Source organism: Ursus arctos, unplaced genomic scaffold, assembly GCF_023065955.2.
Source record: "Ursus arctos isolate Adak ecotype North America unplaced genomic scaffold, UrsArc2.0 scaffold_2, whole genome shotgun sequence".
NCBI classification, from domain to species: Eukaryota; Metazoa; Chordata; class Mammalia; order Carnivora; family Ursidae; genus Ursus; species Ursus arctos.
Window position 1 is genome coordinate 96,233,770 of NW_026622874.1, and position 21,025 is coordinate 96,254,794.

Genomic DNA, 21,025 nt, shown 5'->3' on the forward strand with positions numbered 1-21,025 from the left:
TTTGTGAAGAAAAGATTCCTAAATAAAGGCTATAAATATGGTAAGACTTTTTCACGTTACAGTTGCCATCCATTGTCCATGGAATGCCAAGTGCGTGGCTCCATACAAAGGCCTTGCCCTTCAGAAGTGAGGGGAAGTAATTGTACTAAAGTTGCAGGTTCCCAGACCCCCAGCATGAGCAGTGTGCTGGGAGGGGTGAGGTCTGGCTGGTGTCCAGCTTGCACCCCCTGGTCTTCCAGGCCTGAAGGCCTCCTCCCCCATCACTGCCTCCCTGAAAGGTCCAAGTCCCCAGAGGCACGTCTGGTCTGCCCTTCTCTGTGAAAGTCTCAGTTTGCCAGTCGGCGCTGTGGGTCTTCGAAGAACCACTCCCAGGTCCAACGAGACATAAGGAAATTTACGCTAGAGTTTCTAGTCTTTTGCGTGCATTGATTTTAGAGTCTTATGAGGACAGAAGCAAAAAACACAAAGGTGGTTAAAACACAAAACGGCGGTCAACAGAAAAGCGAGGCCAGCCTCCGGCGTCCGTACATTTGTAGAAAAACAAGAATGGAGAATTCGCTCACTTTTCAACACAAACGATCCCAGTCGTGGCTAATAACGTCTAAGCGCTGTGGTACAGCTGGAAAGGCACAGAGAGTCACGTGTGAGCCCATGCACCCCCCCCCCTGCCCGGGACCCCTGTGAGCGCCCCCGCTTCTCACGGAGCCCTGGCCATGCGGGCTCAAGGCAGCCCGTGCAGGACGTGTCCATCTGAGTCCCAGCTTGAAGTGACTCTCTTTTTCCAGGCTGAGTCACTCCCTGCAGTGGCTATATAAAGGCTTAGAGGCAGTGACCAAATGCATCTGGGCCTGGGCCACGGCTATATATTACCGCCCCCGCCCTCCCCCGCCTGCCGACTCCTCCTCTCGCAGGGAGTGCACAAGGACTCCTGAAGCCGATGGTGTCACCTCCCCCCACCCCACCCCACCCCCCTGGCGCTGGGCAACAGGGAAGTGGGGGGGCCTGTGGGTGAGGGCCACAGTGCTGGGGCCCGCACTCTCTTCTTGCTCCCACTATCCATCCCGATCAATACAGAGATGACCGTGGCTTTCCTGAAGGAGGTGCTACCCAGGCAACCCCCCCCCCCCGGGCCCCACCTGCCAGAGGCGGGAAGGGATCCACAGGCCTAGCTCGATTGGCCGATGGCATGAAGACTTCTTTCCAAGTCGTACCTCGAGACGACTCTGGACTTTTTTTTACAACAGTTTCCCAAGAATGTAAACTTCAGAAAAGCACTCCAGCCTGGGACACAAGGTGTAAGCTAAGATCGCGCCACTCAGGAAATGGACAGCAGCGAGCAGGCAGTCAGGTCAGCCGCAAAGAGAATGTCCCCTGTCACGGAGCTGGGTGTGCAGCTGGTGGCAGGCCTGGGGCCACCTTCCAGTGTAGACGGTACGCGAGCAAGGGGCGGTCAGTCCCGGCACGGACCCCAGGCAGCCGGGCCCATGATGGTCAGGGCTGTGCTGGGCTCTGCCAGGACGACAGGAGCAAAACAGGCCCCAGCACCTGGGCAGGAGGGACGCAGAAAACATGACCGTGAACGTGAGCGCGGGGGGCCAGGTGTCACAACGATTAATGCTCGGGGGAGCAAGACCTGTCGAGGCACAAGGACATCAGAGCACAAAGGACCACCGAGAGCCCCCGAATGGCAGCTCAGTTGATGTGGCCCCCTTTATAGGAAACATACATCGAACCAAGCCAAGTCGGGCAGACAAGTGCCTAAGACGGATTCCGGGGTAGCAGCCGGACACACAGGACAAATGAGCCCTGAGTGTGGTTTTATGATAAAGGCCCTGCATCCCGGGTCTCTGCTTTCCCTCTTCTCCTGCCCCCCCGCCAAGGGTGGTTCTTTCCTACTGAAACGAGCTAGAACAGAACAAACACGAGCCCGTGCTCTTTGTGTAAGCAAATCTAACAGCGAGGACCATTCCTCTGCAAGCCGGGCATCCTATTCCAGCAGCACGGCCAGCGGACTGGGCCTGCGGTCCCCGGCAAGCGACCCAGGACCTCACCGGAAGGGCCTGCCCTCAGCCTCAGAGCCCAGCGGGTCAGAGCACCAACTCAGGGGCCACACTGCCTGGGCTCAAGTCACAGCTCGGCCAGGTGGGAGCTGTGACATCCTAGAGACAAACCAGCCTGAGGAGCACAGTTAGCTGATGGAAGCCCAAGAAAAAGGTCATGAATCCCTAGCGTTGTCCCCTTCAAGGTCCCTGACTTTCAAGACATGCCTCGGTCTCCAGGAGTGAGGAGCTGGCCCGGCATCCCCAGCTAGCTCTGGACAGGGCCTGCATGCTTCCGTGTCCCTGGTCGTCGGCTCTATTGATACAGCTATCACTTGGGGCATCAAAAGTCATCCCGGCCTGTACCTGGGATCCCTGATCAAGGCAACAGAAAAGCAGAAGGCAAGCACTTTCTGGCCTGCGCTGCACACAGTTCTACCACCAACCTTCCAGAAGGCCACTGCTGCCCCTCCCGCACACACTGCCACCAGCCTGACCTCGCCCTTCACCGGCCTCAGGCAGGAGGAGAGTACTGGCCAGCGCACAGGTGCCGGCCCCCTGCACATCATGCGGAGGGTGGGCCCGCTCCTCCACCTGTCCCCTGCTCCCCAGCTCCCCGGAGCCCTCCCGGCATGGTGCAGCGTGACGGCAAATGTGCATCTCGGGGGCTGTGTTCTGAGCCAGGGGCTCTCGGATGAGTTCCAGGGTGGCCAGGAGCAACTACGCATGTGCACTTCTCACGACAGCGGGTCCATCCCACTCACCAGTATTTCAAAGGTTGAGAACCGAGGCTCAAAAAGCAGCCCTGGTCACCTAAGTAAGGGTTCCGGAAGCCTATGTGGGTTAGACCATCACCACTGCTGACAGAGAGTGTTTCTGGGGGGAAAGTCAGCATTCGGAAGATTCCAGTTCTACCATCCCGGCACTTAACATGCCAGATCACAATGTTGTGCTTGCTGGTAAGAAAGATAAGGAACTCTCTAAGAACAAGGATCGGATTGTATCCTCAGGGTGGAACCATGTGGCACATGGAGGGTGTTCAAAAAATATTTGTAAAATGATTACCTATTACCGCCAACCAACCTTTGAAATATTTGAAGCTGAAACCGCCTGCATTTGTTGTGTTGTCTTGAAGTCCCCTGAGCTAGCTTTAAAGAGCAGAGATGGACTGTGCGCTGTGCTCCGCAGCGTGTGCTCCAAGTTCACCCCAGCAACGAACACGGCCCGGACTCCGGACGCAGGCTTGTGTGAAGCCCTCCACATGCTCACACGCACAGACACACCCACAAATACACAAACACCAATACACACCATATACACACAAATACATGCACGCAAATACACAAACACCAATACACACCACATACACACAAATACACACCATATACACACAAATACACGCACACAAATACACAAACACCAATACACACCACATACACACCAATACACACCATATACACACAAATACACGCACACAAATACACAAACACCAATACATACCACATACACACAAATACACAAACACCAATACACACCACATACACACCAATACACACCACATACACACCAATACACGCCATATACACACAAATACACGCACGCAAATACACAAACACCAATATACACCACATACACACCAATACACACCATACACACACAAATACACAAACATCAATACACACCATATACACACCAATACACACCACATACACACCATATACACACAAATACACGCACACAAATACACAAACACCAATACACACCACATACACACCAATACACACCATACACACACAAATACACAAACATCAATACACACCATATACACACAAATACACAAACACCAATACACAAACACCAATACACACCACATACACACCAATACACACCATACACACACAAATACACGCACACAAATACACAAACACCAATACACACCATATACACACAAATACACAAACACCAATATACACCATATACACACAAATACACAAACACCAATACACAAACACCAATACACACCACATACACACCAATACACACCATACACACACAAATACACGCACACAAATACACAAACACCAATACACACCACATACACACCAATACACACCACATACACACCAATACGTGCCATACACATACACACACAAAAAAACACACCATACACATACACACAAACACACATCATACACCCGTACACACAATGTTCACTGTACACACACGTAAAAATACACACCATACACATCGTACATATACACGCACACAGAGCAAGCCTGTGAGTTGGGCCTACCGTCACACTTCGGCTAGGTGACAAAACGGAAACTTTGGGAGGCTAAGTAGTCTGTCAGAGCCACCAGGCTATCAGTCACCTGAGGTAATCTGTGTGGAAAGTGACAGAACCTAGAAACACCCCAGTCTTTTATGTTCAGTGCTCGATTATTAATTCAATAGGGAATGGATGTTTCGTTACAAAGTTAAAATTAAAAACCATTTTTCTTTGAAAGGGACTCTTTTTCTGAATCACAGCAATGCATAAAACTTTATTTTTGAAATAATTGCAATGTTCTTTAAACTGACTACAATTTGGGGGTTAAAAAGACATAAGCGATAATATCAATTGACTGTGAATGTATTAATCTAATGACATAAAACTGAAACTTAAAAAAAAAAGTCCCTCAAATGAGAGACCTTCGAGGCTCTGGCCAGCGTGGTGCCAGCTCCGCGGTGCTCCCGTGGCTCATCCCGCACGGAAGGACCTGCCCGCGGCTACGCGGCCTCGGACAGAGCCCACCTTTCCCTCCGCACTGGAGCGTCTCCAGCTGCGCTTGGGCAGGGCCAGGTTGGCAAGGCAATCGCCCTGTCGGGAGACCACCTTACTCACCTCTGCCTTTTCTCCGGTGCCTAACCCTGCACCCTAGACTCACTAGTTGTTCAACAGACACCAGGAGCGCGCTTTTTTCTTCCCCAGAACAGAGAGGGACTCGGCACACTAGGCCGGCGCTGGCGCTGCCACGCCGTCACCCCGGAACGAGGGCCCGCTCCTCACCTGGAGGCCCAACTTTGTGAGGCGTGAGGCTCCTGGTCTGAGTCCACCGGAGGAAGACGCCCTTCCCGCCAACAAACCAATTTCTTCCTTTTTTTCTTTACCCCCGAGAACGAAGTTCTAAGCAACCGTCATTTCTATATGCCTCATCTCTACGACTTTCCTCGACAGGAAGTGCTCACGGGCTCAGGTGCTGAGTGAGCCGCCCAGCAGCACAATCACAAGAAATGGCTAATGCCGGAGAAACAGCAGGGCCCCTCTGCACTGAGACCCCTAAAGACAGTCTAATCTCCCCTCTGGATCCCAGGCCCCACACTCACCAGACCCCCCCCCACACACACACACAAGTGCCCCTTCCGTGTACCCCAGAGGACTTGACTATAGCTACTCACCCCCACCCCCAGTCTGGCCTTCAGTGGCTTCGCTATTTACAGAGAATTCCGGTTGGTTGGTGGCATAAGTGAACCTGACTGTCTTCTCCACCAGTTCTCGCCTCGGGGTTCCCACAGGGACCCCACCCAGATTTCAAGGATGGACCTGGGATAGGAAAATGCAGGAGGACGCATGGGGGCCTGCAAGCAGCTTCACCCTTCCCAGCTTCCTGGACATTTCTGCGGCGGCAAGGCTCTCCTCACCGCAGAAGGAGAAGCCTGAGCGAGCACTAGCCTCGACCCGCTGGCAAAGGCCAGGAGCAAGCAGAATGGCAACCTTCCATCCCCTTCCAGGTGTGTTCTGGGCCCCCTTCTCCAAGGAAGACAGTGTCTAAAAATGTGCCCTGCAAAGAAATGCCCCAAACAGCGTTTACCACCCAAGCCGCTTCTTTCCCGAGCCTCTTCTATTTACTGGGATTGGGAGAGAAAATGCAACGTTTCAGGCGGGGCTTCCTCAAGCTCTGTGAGCTGGTCCCCCGTTTTCCATGTGAGGGGAGGGGCTGTACCCAGAATTCATCAGCTGGGTCCTCGGGGGCCGGAGGAGAAACACACCCCCTTCGGTGGGCCACAGTCCTTGGACCTGACAGGAGCCTGGGACACTGGAGGAACATCCAGGAACCCGATCTCTGCTCCTCCTCACGGCACATACCATAGGACAGGTCATGTTCACTTATTGTTGTCTGCTGCCTCGGAAGGATGACCTTGACCTTCTGCTTTAGATTTTCTATGGAAACCCCTGGACTTATGGTCAGCAAGGGAAGGGCGGTAGGAACCCAGGACAGCGGATGACAGCTCGTTACTGAACAGTGTGAAAAGTGGCCAGAGAGCTAGAGGTGAAGGGCGTTGGCCAGGGGACACAGGGTCAAGGACAAGGAAGAGAGCCTGGGAAACCCCACAACTAGACTCTCCAGGAAGGCCTGCTCTGAAGCGGCCTGACAGGGGGACTAGAGGAAGGGAGTCCTGCTGCCTGGCTGCTTCGTCGGCTCCAGTCTTTACTCGTGACAAGGCGGACCACAGAGCGCAGCACCTCCCCCATCCCCGCGCGGAAGACAGCAACCTGGCACGGATGACTACAATGTGCACTTTCGCTTGGATAAAACATGCAAGAGCCACGTTTAAGGGCAGGACGGGTGAGGGGAGGCGAGGGTGAGTAGGGGGTCTAAAACTTAAAACCCGTAAGTGGATCTGCCCCTGGAGAGCCCCCTTTCTTCCCACCAGGCTGTCCTGTTTTCTCCCCTAAATATTTATTCTGAAAATAGAGGGTTCATTATTTGCTTCCCAAACGTTTCACAACAGCACCCCTTAAACAGCACACTACTCCAGTACACTGGAAACAAGTCTACTTTCCAAAGTTCAAATCGCACATCACTTTTTCCCGAATACTGGGCAAATCAGAGGCCTGCCTCCCAGAAAGCAGCTCTCCTCGCAGACCTGCTCCTTTGTCCTCCGAGGAGGCACGTGGGCAGCTGCGGTCCGCTCTCACCTGAGGGGAGGGTGCAGGAGGCTGGGGCAAGGGCCCACGGCGCGAGAACCATCGTGGGCCAAACCGGCAGAAGCTCCCAGAAAGCAGTTCCCATGTCTGTTCAGCTGTGTCTCAAACTCTCCTTGCTTTTTATGTCTTACAAAGCCTTTGATAGGGACTGAGGGGACGAGGGGCCTAAGCAACAGACCGGGAAAATACTGCCTGAGCCCCTCTAAACACTGCCTTTCAAACATGTACTTACGAGAGAAAAAAAAAATGGAGCCCGTGAGGAGCATGTTTCCAGTGCCCTTTAAAGCGTATTTCAGGAAACAGAAGCGTTTCACAGGCTCTACCAGACTAAATGTCTGTTTTTCAAGAAGGAAAGGCACATTGCATCCTCAGATGCGTGCAGCCTTCAGACGCCACCCCGGGGAAGGGGCCCTCTGAGGGCCCCCCACGCCCCATCCCACTATGGCCTGTGCTCAGCGCTCCTGAGGACTTGGGGTGGTATCCTAATGGACATGGGCAAGGAGCTCGGGGGCCAGAGGCCCGCATGGGCCACACAGCTGGCCCCCTGCTCGCGCACACCCAACCCGGTCGGTATCTGCCTCTGGAATGAGCTCGCCTTCACGTGTCCAGACAAGCTACCAACGCCCCTGTTCCCCAGCCCACAGAAAGGCACACAGTCTACTGGGAACACAATGCTTCCAACACCGCTCCCCAACATGGATGGGGACGGGGAGACCCCGCTCCGAGACCTGGACAGTACTGCGGCCTCACCTCTGGAGTGTTCTTCTTGAACTCTCGGCTCTGCTCGATAAGCCGCTTTCTAGACTGCTCGCTCTCATCTTGCCGGTTCGCCAGTACTGTTGCGGTGGCATCGAGTTCCCTCTGTCGAGACACAAAAAGGGAGGACAAGATTGTCACTGTGCTGTGTACCAGAGGACATCACATTTGCATTTGACCAGAACATGGGAGAGGCCCCCATGGCTCCGGGGATTCTCAGCTCCTGGGTGGAGGGGACTGGGGGCGGCGGTGGGAGAAAGTGGGTATTGGGGCAGTTCCCCTCCACCCTGTGCGCGGGTCCCAGAACACCAAACTGGCTCAGGTCGACGTGCCCCGTTTCCACGCGCACAAATGACTGCTTCTATGACAGAACGCGCCAAAACGTTTCTCTTTGCTAAACCCCGAGTCAGGCCAATGCCCAGATGCCATCCACCCGGGAGTGGCTCGTTTCTGTTTATAACAAGTATTCCCTCTCGCCCCATCTCTGTGCCCTGGTTCTTCTGCTTTGCTCTGGGCTTCTCAGTGGGGCAATCTATTTGTCTTCAACGGTGTGGGTCTGGGATCTTTTGTGGTGATACTGGTTTGCTTTCATTAATAGCATTTATTGTGGGTCTAATATATGTGAGGCACCATGTCCAGGACTATCCAAATTAACCTGTTACTCGTTTTCAGGAGGGACCTTTAAGGTGCAATTTCCAAGAATCATGATTGGCAGGATGTGGTCAACTCTGAAAATGAGGCACCTGGAAACAACGGTTATCCTCCAACTATTTTCCTTGCCCTGAAACCCTGAGAGCCGCCAGGAGTGGGTCCCCTCTACGAGGACCTCTGCCCACACAGCAAAATGACACTCAAAGCGTCAGAGAACCTGTGGCCTGGCCTCGGGAATTCTGGGAGGAGCTGCCAGCAGGATCGGTTTCAAACAAGGCTGCAGCAGATGGGCCCAGAGTGGCGTCCTGGCTGACAGCAGGGGCACAAGGACATGCTGCCGTAGCCACCAAAAGGCCCCTTTGCTCGCTGAGTGGCCTCAGTGACGAAAGACACACCCTGGCACATTCTGCTTAGGATTCCACGTGGCTACTCCAAGAGGCTTCTCTGTGGTACGGCCCCTCCCCTGAGGCCCAGCAGAGCAAGGACCCAATCGAAGACCGAAGGGTGAGGGAAATCAGAGATGGAGATCCTTCCACAGACACCCAGGAAGCACGTGAGTCTCCCCCTCCACCCACCCTCCACCCACCCCACGAAGTTCCACCTGCTTCCCTTTCGGGCTGAAGTAACCCAAGTAGGTCTGTAGGGCCTCTGGTGGGCACTCCACTCGTACACGACAGGGTGGGCCACTGCCGGGCGAGACAACAGGGCGCTGGAGCCAACATCCAGCGTGCTGTCGACTTGGAAATTGTAGACAGTTTTAAGGGGGGGGAGGGGGCGCAAACACCCCCCCCCAACACTCTCCCCTTTCGTGTTTCTGGCATTACAGCAAATCTTGGGCAAACAAGTCCAAAAGAATAACATGGGCTAGGATTCAAGAACAGATGTCAAAGCTACTGCAGAAAAGAGGGAAACACTGCACATTTTGATAGACCACATTTGAAACACATCCCAGTCGAGTGAAGGCAGGAAAAAAAGAGCAACCAAAACCAATGTGGTGATGCGGGGACGGAGACAGAGAAGAGAGAGCAATCGCAGATAAGCAGAAGGCTTTTCAAAAATATAAACAATCTGGTAAGGAGGAGGACTTAGCCGGCTATATTTAAGCGGCAGCAGAAGAAGTTATAAAAGGAGGCTTCAAGAAGTGGGGAGCAACGCCAATATTGAAACATGACAGAAAAAGTAGAGTTGATGTTTTGTTCCCATCGCCCGCAGATGCAGAAAACGTGGAGAAAAACAAAGAGCTCGGACCGCTTTCAAGGAGGACCCTCCTTCCTGGGAGGGGGTGTCACCCAGGCAGCCTCAACCACTGCGTGCTGGGGGCACAGAGGTGACTGTGGGGCCCCGGCCCTGACCCCCCATCTTCCCATCCAGGGGGACCAGCGTGGGGATGGTGGGGGCAATGCCGCGGGAGGCATGGAAGAACACCTGGTCTGTGGGGCCCTGGGGTCCCCACACGTCCCTCTCACTGGAGTCCGGCCCAGCCCAGTGCCAAGGGGCCCACAGGCACATCCGTCAGGAAGCCCAACTAAGAAGGGCTGAGCCCGAGACGGGTCTCTTGATGGAAGACAGCAAATCCACCTTTGTCACGGAGCCGCAGGGCCAGTGGGCCTGGGGTGACCTGCTGCTGGCACCTGGGGACCCTCCATAGGCCCCCACACTCCCTTCCCCCACGCGTGCAGACATAGGCAAGTCCACATGAGAAATCAACGGGGGGCTCCAAATTTAATCCCGCACTGCCACCCGCCACCAAGGACACAGACTGGCCCAGCGAGGACAGGCTGCGCTTGCCTGGCCCCGGGTTTGGTCAGTTGCACTTAGGGCTCACGGTCTTTGACCAGGTCCCTTGCAAAACCACCACCGAGTTCTTCTGAAGGGCACCGAGGCTTTCAAAGGTTGTTGGGACAACGCAGAAAAGAGACAGCTATTAAACATAAGCCAAAAACTGTTTTATTATCTACCCGGCCTGCCTATTCTCAAAGTGTCAAATATAATGACACATTAACAAGGGAATTTAATGGGTTTGGGGAGGTGGCAGTGGGGACCTAAAATACAGATTTTAGTCCCTGAGTCACTAATCACTTATTAAAAAAAAAAAAAAAAGCATGGAGAGTCCCCACATCCAAAAAGCACTAAAACCTCACAGAGGGGGGAAAACAAAACAAACAGCAAAAACTCGGAATCAGCCGAAGTATCCAACAAGAGCGTGTTGGCGTATCCACTCAAGGATCATTCGGCAATGGTTTAAAAAAAAAAAAAAAGCCCCATATGCACTAGGAGATGGGATGAGCTTCAAGATATATTTAAGCAAAAAGAGCCAAGTGCAAAAACAATGCTCATATTGTTTGAAAGGGTATCTATACATACCCTTGCATAAGCTTTGATTGTCTCCAGAAAGATACAAAAGACACTTGTAACTGCTTGGCTCTGAGAAGGCTTGGGGGGGATGGGGGGCAGGACAGACGGGCCCTTCAGCGGATGGTGGACCCTCGAAGAACACGGGTTTGAACTCCACGGGGCCACGTAGGTGGGGATTTTTTATGACGCGACACCGTAAATGTATTTTCTCTTCCTTATGATTTCCTTAATAACATTTTCTTTTCTTTAGCTTACTTTATCACAGGAGCACAGAATATAATACGTGTGGCATACAAAGTACTAGTTAACTGACTATGCTATGGGTCAGGCTTCCAGTCAACAGTAGGCTCTGAGTAGTTAAGTTTCGGGGGCATCAAAAGTTATATGTGGATTTTCAACCATGCTGGGGGTCGGCACCCCTAATCCTCACTGCTCAAGGGTCAATTGTACATCTTTTGACTATTTTAGCCATGTGCATGTATTACCTAATTGGAAAAACTGTACTTTATGTTAATTTCTTCAATCCTAAGGTAAAAAAAAATACAGATTTACATACAGAAGTGTATTTTACGTCATGCGTCCCATACACGAGGGTTCATGGTCTGCACTGTCCACCTGCCCAGGAGCGGAGGCCTGGAATAGACGACCTCTTGACTCACTCTGATAATTCAAAAAGTAAGGCCAGCCCGTCCTTTGTCAAAACAACAGCTGTTTCTTGCACAACGCGCTGCGCACTGGCCAGTCTCCGGGCTTATGAACGAGGAGGAGGTGGCCGGTTACAGAAAACACCGCTCACCCGGGCCAGAACTTTCCCAGGGAAAGGCAGAGGAGGGCGTCCCCTCAAAATGATTAAGAAATATTCTAAACATCCAACAGCCCCAGGTCCGAAGGGATGGGGAGGCAGCAGGGCTGGCAGCAAACCCGTGGGCTCTGAACACACGGGCACTTCCAACTAGGCCAAAAGGGGTGGAAATTGTCCTGGGAAAGCATCTTACAAGGACAGGCACCTGGATGCAGAAACTGCAATTTTTGTTCGAAGTCATCGAGTGGCGACCGATGCCAGGAGGTGACGAGATCCAGAGCAAGACCAGTGGCTTTGGAGCCAAGCCTCCGCCTGCAAAGGCACGGCCCTTGCAGGGAGATGGGGGGCCTGCCTCAGAGCTGTGGACGCCTGCAATCCTGCTTTCCTCCCTGATGAGAATTTCTGGGATGCTTTTCCTCCATTTCTGACGGATCCTCAAAGGGCACAGCTCCTAATATTTTAACTTTCTCTCTGCCTGAACTCCAGCCTCTCAGCCAAGTGTTAAAGACGTGTTAAACACAAAAAATAGACAGTGCCAATAATTGCCTATTTAAAAGAAAATTTTCCCAAAGAAAACGAGTCTCCATAAGGTCACTGATCAGTTTGAAACTGCTGCCTTTAGAGTATGTGTGTCAGCTGTTTGTCTGTATTAAATTGGGGGGGGGGGGGCTGCAGGGCTTTTGTGAGGCTCCCATCCTAAAACCCCCAGGCCAGGCCTGCCTCGGCTCCCTGCTCCTTCTGGGCCTGGGGAGGTGGGCCCTCTCCCCCAGCACCCCTGGGCTGGAGCGAGGAAAGTATTCTCTGCTTATTGTCTGCACCTTTCATCCAAAGAGTGAGTTCATCTGGTGTTTCTTCCGGGCTCACCTGGCGAGCTACTCAAATAGCAAATCTTGAATACGAATTCAAAAGGGCTTTATCAGTGAGACCACTCGAGGACTCAAACAAAAAGGGAAAGGCAACCCCAGTTTCTGCGCGGGGGAGTCCCTGGGGCTTTTTCTGCTTCATTTCCAGCAACAGGGTCAGGGGGACAAACGGAAGCTGCTTTGGCTAGACAGGGCCATAAAGGGCCCAGGCCCACCTACCAGCCTCCTTCTGTCCCCCCCACCCCCCTGCCCAGCCCCCTACACAGAACATCTGAAGACCCTGCAGACAGTGGCCTCCCAGAAGCCTGGCTTGGAATCCAGGCTCCATCGCTGCTGTGAGCTGTGTGGTTTTGGGCAAATGATGTTCCCTCTCTGGAGCTAATTAAGATAAAGCGTGTTCAATTCGTGGAATGGGGCGCGCTCCCTCAAGAGCGCGTACCGTACTGTACTATCCTGTACTCACAGAGCCATGCACTTGACCTCAGGCCCAAACTCAGTCTGCCACCCAGGTCGGGGGCTCCAGGGATGTGCAGGTGAATCAGAAGACGACTCCGACCTCCACGTGCCCACGGTCCAACTGAGAGACCAGGCAGGCAGAGAAGAGCAACAAGACAGAAGGGACCAGGCCCGTGGAACCAAAACACTGCAGAGGTTTGGAAGGTGAGGCTCTTCCAGCAAGAAAGCCCTCCAAGTGTTTACGAAAGACGCCCATCTCAGTGGGGGCCCATGGATGGGAGGGCCTTGGTCCCCATTACCCTCCTTCTCCCCCTTCCTCTCCTCCCCCAGGGCTCACCGAGTCCCTGGCACAACCAGCGGGGTAGGTGCGGTAACAGACCAAGAACAGGAGGCTGGTCGGCCACCGCCCCCCGCCCCCGGGTGGGGGTGGCAGAGACCCAAGAGGAACACACCAACATGGAAACAAGTGGGTTCAAATAGAAACATTAAGGCCACTTTCCCAAACATGTCCACCAACAGCAACACAGACATCCACCGTAAGTGGACAGGTCGGTATGCACACATTTCATGTGCTCATATATACACGATATGCTTCTGAAAGGCTCTACAGGTACAAGATACGGGTACCACTCCCTATCCTAGCAAGAGAATGTACGAGCAGAGCAGTGGCCAGAGGAGAGGTCCTCTCACCTCCTCCCCTTCATACCTTTTGAACTCTGAGCACCTAAATGTAATGACTTCTGCTAAAAAGTATACATTTACCTTCTCAAATCTCCTTTCTTTTCCCTGTAACAGGATGCAGGCTTTGACGGATGGATTAGGACTGCTGACTGCCCCCCCATTCCCAGAGCGGTGCTCCCCACGGAGCTGCAGGAAGTGCATTTTGTTCCGTTGGTGGGTGTGTGCACTGACCAAGGGCGATATTTAAAGGAGAACCTTGCAGAACACCCAAAGTAAATGCTACCGCTTTCGCTTACTTTGTAAGTTTAGGTAGAAGACCCAGTCTGACCCCACATTTCCCAAGTACCCTTTGCAGACGCTTGGTCCTCACCCATCGCTTTCCCGCTCATGATCTTTGATTCACCACAAGTGCCACCAGAGTCTGAGTCACGGCTCCAGTATTCTGTCATGTGATGGCAGGCGGGGGTCAGCAGTGGGCACTCCCACTCAGGAAGCCGCACTTGCCACAGAACTAACACGGACCTCAGCAGGGACCCCATCCCCGGAGGCGCAGTGGATGAACTGAATGGACAAAAACAGCACAACTAAAACCAGGAAGGCAGGGATCCTGGAGTTGTACGGGGGGTGCAGCTTAATGCAAGACTTAGACGCTCTACATTCCCTGAGGGCACCAATGACCACAGAGCTGGGGGAGCTGTATGGGGGGCCAGGACACGCACTCACCCTCCACGAGAGGCAGGAGAGGGGACGTGCCATGGCGCAGCCCAGATATGAGCTTGTCATTCCCTGCTCAGAGCCTCCAGTGGCTTCCTAGGGGGCCTCAGATAACACGGGCAGGGCACGCTGGCTTCCTCTGCTGTCCCCAGAGGGCTGGGTCCCCTCCTTTCCCTCGGACCCTCAGCACCAGCTGTTCCCTCTGCTTGGAGGCCTATCCCTCCATCAAACTGTCAGATCTCTGACTGAATACTACTTCCCCAACCCCATCCCCTTGCACCCCAGCCCAGAAGAGACTGTAAGGTGGGCAGCGACCCTGGTTTGCAATTCCATACGTGCGTTCAAGGTCAATGAGTCTCCCCATGGGCCGTAAGCTCCAGCAGGGCCTGCCTTTTGCTCGCTGCAGAATTCCCAGCACTTCATATGGTGCTGGGGTGCATCACTGGTAGGAAGTCCATATTTGCCAAAAGAAAGAAAAGCTTAAAAAAGAAGAAAAAAAAAAAAGGCAAAATATACCAGAGACGGGACAAATTTAACAACTGCAAGGCTTCCAGTCAGAGAGAGGGAGGGCTGCAAGCACTGAGGCCTTGAATGGCAGAGAATGTTCTGGAACAGTTCAGGAGACTGTGGGGGCTGAAGAGGAGGAGGGGGTCAGGCTACAGAGCTGGCCCCTTGAAAGGCAAGACAGATGGGGAAGGAGGCAGGGGGGCCTGGAGGAGACCCACACTCCCCTCTTGCTTAGCCGCCAAGGATCCTGGGTCGAGCCTCAGAATGGTACCACTATAAGAATTAGGATCATTTGCCCAAGAGGGACTCCTCCCTGCCGGAGCCGCCTTGGCAGGCTCTCCTAGCAGCCCGGGAAGCAACTTTCCTCAGCGCTCCATCCGAAGAACACTGAACAGGAAAACAGGAGGGAAAAGTCCATCAGGACAGTGCTTTGGGGTAAACAGGCAGCAGCAGGGCAGACCTGGGGTTCACTGTTGAGGCTCTTACCCTGCCTGCGAGAAGGGCTCCCAGAAGGAGACCCCAGGAGGGGTCCTGGGAAGCAAGCGCTCTTCCCAGGCAGGGAAAGCGCTCTCTGGGGGCAGCCGGTACCCAAGCCCAGCTCCTCACAGGGGCTCAGTAAACGCTGCCATAGACAGGTGAGCTCTGGGCTGATCACACCCTGGGGCTCTCCGACTCAGGGAACAGAGAGGTGGGCATGTGATCAAGCAAGGGGACTGCCTATAGTTCAGGCTTCTTGCTCTCGGGGGGCTGAGTCAGAAACACCGTGCGCTCCAGCCCTTGCTGAGATCTCCGTGCAACGCAGCTCGTCTTCTCCCACCTTGGAGATCAGAGCCCAAGGAGCAGGACGCAGCGTCCTGGCCGGATCCCCGGAGCACGGTGGCTGTACTCCCAGCACGGGTTTCCCACCACGAGGGGGGGGTCCCACTCCCCGACACCCCCAGAGAAAGACAGGATCTCTGGGGCCGGAACGGAGAGGACGTGCCTGCAGGGCGGTGTGCCGAGTGACTGATGTGACATGGACAGCCGAGTTCTCTAACCTAAAGTGGGGACACGAATACACATCTCACGGGGCTGCCATGCGGATTAAATAGGGTAAAATGCCCCCCACGATGACTCTGGTAGTTTCTCTTCTCCTCTCCCTATTCAAGCTGATCCCACCTCGTATAAAGATTATTCCCTTGAGCTCCTTGCACGCTGAATATGGTATTGGTCGTCTAATACGTACTCAGTAGTTCCCAGTTCTGGGACATGACCTGGTGTTAATTCCTGATCTAGGAAATTCAAGTGCAACGATTTACTCCAACACAGACTCACCGCCTGTTGCTGCTCCGTCTGAAGGCTACGCCCCCGGGGACGGTGCGGGTGGGAGCGAACAGAGGTGCGGGCAAGGTGTCTCGGTGTCTACTTTTAAACAGAATTTTCAATCAAGTGAATGCATTACCAACTCAGAAAATAAAAGTGAATAAAAACAAATACACTGGCCCCACAAAGGCTACGAATACAAAGTTCTCATACAAGCCCTTTTTGTGAACTCCTCAGGATACAGAAATTTCAAGAGAGAACCAAGATTCTGTTTTTTGTTGTTTTTCACCCCGTTGCAAACCCACTATGCAAAGACAAAAAATGCCAGATGTATTCAACAAGCATTGCGCTACATATAATACTTGCCAGACTCTCATTTAAACAGTGAGACGTGAGAGACGGCGTCTCGGTGATGCATAATGAAACATAGACCGATCGGAGCACCGGTGCTGCGGAGAGGAGGCCCACGTGGCCGGGGCGGGAGGGCTGCAGGGAGACCGAAGGACGCCCTTAACCCGAACAAGACAGATTCTGCTTTACATATTGACCAAGCCCAGAGAAAACTGCTGATATTTGCCCAGGTTTGAGCTATAAAAATGTCTGTTTCCTAAGTAGCCTTCTTTACCGCTCTCTCTGGCTCTATCACAAAACAAAATTAAATTCTGCCTGCCAGCCTCCACCTTGTAGACACACATGGCCCCACATGGCAGGAGGGCTCGCCCCCTCCCACCCTGGACTTCTCCAGAGAACCCAAAGAAGCCTCCCTCCCTCCTCCCCCGGCCCCTCCACCTTGCCCTTGCTGTCTACTTATCTCATTTGCTCGGGCTCGCTACTGCTTTCTCCTCCATTTCGTTCGTGGGTTGAAGCGAGGGCCTCCTCGGCCGAGCGCCTTGTCTTCTGCCTCCTCTGTGCTTCCCCAGGCCACAGCCTCCACGTTCCCCTGAGGGACTCGCAACGGGGACGGAGGACGGCTGCTGAGGTCCGACCTACTGGCACAACCCTCCCACCATCCTGTGGGCCTCGGGCTGAACTTGAAAGAGAAGCAGCCACAGGCGCTTTGCTCATCCCGTGTCATAGATGAGGAGACCGAGGCCGGGCAGGTAAGTGACTCGCCCTCGCTAACAAACGCCCAGGGAATAGCTCCCTCGACTCCATGACGTCCAGCGTCCTTCTTACACTTAGTACACATCAGGAGACGTGTTTTAAAACCAAATGAGAACGTGTCACAATTTTAAAACACCCACAAAAGTTTGATCCCAGGGGGTTTGTGGTCTAGCCCTGGCTGCGGGACAGGAGACGGGTGGGTGTCAGAGAGAACAGACACCCCGAACCCCCACAGCTGCGTTCATAATGCAGAGAGGCTGGCCTGTCAACCAAGTAATGGGACCCAAGGACTAATTAACTGAAGGAGGGGGATGAATGAGAACTGCACTATCCACAGCAGCCACTAGCCACATGTGGCTATGTCCACTGAAATCAAATTAGAGATTCCGTTTCTCCATTGCGGTAGCCATGTTTCGAGGGCCAGTGGCAACGACACTTGACGGCACAGATAAAGACCATCCCATCAATGCATCGCACAGTGCTGGTCTAGAATGACTCTCCGGGTTCTGACGGGGATGCCATTAACTGTTCCACGACTGACATTTGACAGACGGATGAAACTGACGAGTAGCTGGTAGGATCTGCCCAAAGTACACCACGAAGGGGTCAGGGGTGGAGCCGAGAGCTGAACCCGGACCTGGAAGACCATCTCTGCAGTAAACCGCATGGGCGCCCCTTCCCCGTGCCCCAGCTTAATGCACTTGACTTTCTCCAGCAAACAGGAGGGAAGGTCACGGGCTAAAAACGAAGCTAGGACAGGACAAACGTGTTTTAAATCTCAAAAAATAATGAAGCCACTGCCAGAAGGAATAACTCTGATCTCATCTATGCTGGTAAACGTTTTCCTCCGAAAGTATTTGTTTCAGAAATAAAGCCTTTAATTTGAATGCTTTAGGAGCCAAAATTTCTGTCTGTTGAAAATATTTGTTTCTATTGTTTGGCAGGAATCAATTTGTTAGGGCACCAGCCACTCTGGCAACGGCTGCCTCCCACTTCTCTGGGAAAATGCTTGGCGGCAAAGCCATCCACCACCCTGCAGCTCGCGCTCGCTCGCTCGCTCTCTGTTTGGGCTATCCCGGCCGCAAACATCTGCCGGCACAGACACGGGCTGAGCATCGAGCCAACCAGCCAGTGCTTATGCTGCGACGTAGCTGCTGGGAGGCTTATGAGGAATCTATGACCGGGCTTGGTGGGCAATCGGCTGAATTTGGTTTTTGGGATCAGAGCCCATTTCTTTTAATTATTTTGCGAGCGAGAGAAGACTTGTCACCCGATCGTGGGTGATTTTCTGCACGCAGCCCTGTCTTTACAAATGAGGTCTAGGAAGCAAGCAGCTGGAGACTTTCCGGGCGCCCAGGCTCCATTCTGGCTACCAATCGCCAGGTCACCAAGACACCCTGAGCCTTGGTTTGCTCATCTGTAAAATACAGCACCTACCCTGGCTCACGGGGTTGCTGGAAAACCCCATGGCATGAAGATTAAGAAAATCTCCTGTAAGTTAAAAAGGTTCCACAAAAATGGTAGCTCTTACTCTCTCCTGCAAGGGTAAAGTATCCTCCAACGTCCTCACTTAAGCCTTTTTTGTAGGCTACGGGGGCGGAGGGGGGGCGCTGAAGAGACAGATCATGAAAGTTAAAAGCTATCACAGTTATAGGTGAAGTGCTAATAACTTCATTTTGAAACTGTCAGGTTGGGTTTTTTTTAAATCACAGCTGTGGCTTGCACCAGAACTCTACCTGTAGCTGCGCTCCCTTCTCACATTTTAATTAGCAAATAAAACTCCCCAAAAGCTCTCGAAATTTTTTTTTTTTACCTGCAATTTAGAAGAAAAAGTTAAAAAAAACGCCAAAGCGGCTCCTGGGGAAAACCAAACCAGTAACAGTCATCGATCCGTGATGCGGGGCCGCGTCACCGGAGCTGCGTATGTCAGGCCAAGAGATGCTATCGCGGAGCCAGCTTTGATTTTATTTTTGCAGTTAATTTTCAAGATTTTTGGTGCCATGTTCAGCGAGCAAGGTTTACAACATCCTGCCATTGGCTGAGAACTGCTGCCAGCCAGATGGCCCGGCAGAACGACACTCGTATGGCAGAGAATGTGAATGTCGCCTGTGATTCCTTCACTCTCTCCTGGCACTGGTGCTGCTGGCCACTGTCAGGAAATCTGGGTGCTGGGCACCAACAGGTTACACGACATGAGGGCTCCCGGTGCCTGGAACAGAAATGGGACTCGAAGGGGGCCATTTAAATCCTCCCAGAGTCTCGTCTCGAGCTGTGCTAGATGGACGGGAAACCCAGAGGAGAAAAAGGGCCGCTCTGTGAGCTGCCCTGCGAAGTGCTGCCACCAGTCTGCCCACTCTGGGCACTGGAATGATGACTCCCATTATCAGCTGCACTCCATCCTGTCCAGGGAACTTTCTGGAAAATAGCTGGAGAGATGCTTCAACTCAGACTTTAGAAAGCCAGCGAAAGAGCTTTCACTAACTCTCTAACATACACAATTAATGACCACAATCACAACAAACTACTACTAACTATACAACGGGGTTCGGATACTCCTCCAAATGCAGCACGCTCGGCCAGGGCGGCCCCCAACACCCTCCAAGCTGGGAGCCGGCATGAACATCCCCTCTCCATCCCAGGGCTTGACTCCATGGTCTCCTCAAGGGCCACATGGGATGCAAAGGAATCGTTCTTTTTTTTATGATGTATTTATTTTACAGAGGGAGGGCGTGAGTAGGGTGAGGGGCAGAGGGAGAGAAAATCCCAGGCAGACTCGCCGTTAAGCAGGGAGACCAATGCAGGGCTCGATCCCAGGACCCCGAGATCGTGGCCTGACCCGAAACCAAGAGTCGGACACTTAACTGACTTGAGCCACCCAGGTGCCCTGGGAACCGCTCTTGAAGCAGGAAGTTAACGCCAGTTACAAAGCATTCTGATCTCTCCCTGACGGCTCCAAGTTCAGGTTCTCAGCACCCGTTTTCCCCTGACTCCATGTGTTGTTTCTTCATGGCACAGACGCCACTTGTCTGGGCCCAGGAATGACATTCCTCTGTACCTCATGTTCTCGTTTCTCTACACGCTGTGCCGCTTGCGACTTCTCGAGGGGCAAAGGGGACGAGAGGGTTCTAGTTTGGAAGCGAACGGCAGCTCCCAGTAGAGCGTCATATAGAAAAGGACACGTCTTGCCACGGCCCGCTGGCCCTCTCGGCGATACCGAGACGTCGCCGGTGCGGCACCAGGAGGCAGCTCTGCCCAAGCGGCCTCGCTTACAGGCAGTGACGCACCGGCAGGAGCCAGCGAATACTCGATTCTGCCAGGCTAATGTCAACACAAAGAAAATATGGCCACAGATCCGCAATGATAATCACGATCTTCAATGACCACAAACAAGCACAATCAATTATGTTCCGTATACTCCACTATTTCTGGAAAGCGCAGCAACGTATTTATTTTATCAAGATTTTCAACAAGAGCTAAGACAAAAGAGGATTTCCTGGTTTACTCCTACCCTCGACACCCTCCCTAAGTGCCTGCTTAATCGGATCCACTGGGTCCCCGGACACCAGCATTTTACTTAAGAAACTGTACATAATCACCAAGCGCAAGAGCCCAGCACCGTGTGGCTGCGGTGGGAGGGGGGAGGGCCAATGGGATCCAACGGGAAGAACCCACCTGTATCCGAAAGACTCTCAGAAGAAAGGCTATGACCAGTTTCAGAGACAGCCAGATCAAGTCTGCACACTTACGTGAGACAAGGGCCACAGGAAACGAAAGGCTTCACTCCCAGGGCCCACGACACAGCGCAAACCCTCCAGGAAACCGCCGC

General features: G+C 53.1%; 1 protein-coding gene across 1 annotated transcript in view; it reads right to left on the minus strand.

Annotated features, from left to right (window-relative positions):
- The window catches only part of CUX1 (cut like homeobox 1), a 339,866-nt gene that overhangs the window by 257,122 nt on the left and 61,719 nt on the right, over window positions 1–21,025 (minus strand). Inside the window, 1 exon segment of the mRNA XM_026516065.4 lies at window positions 7,759–7,869. Within this exon segment, the coding sequence (XP_026371850.3) occupies window positions 7,759–7,869 (111 nt within the window).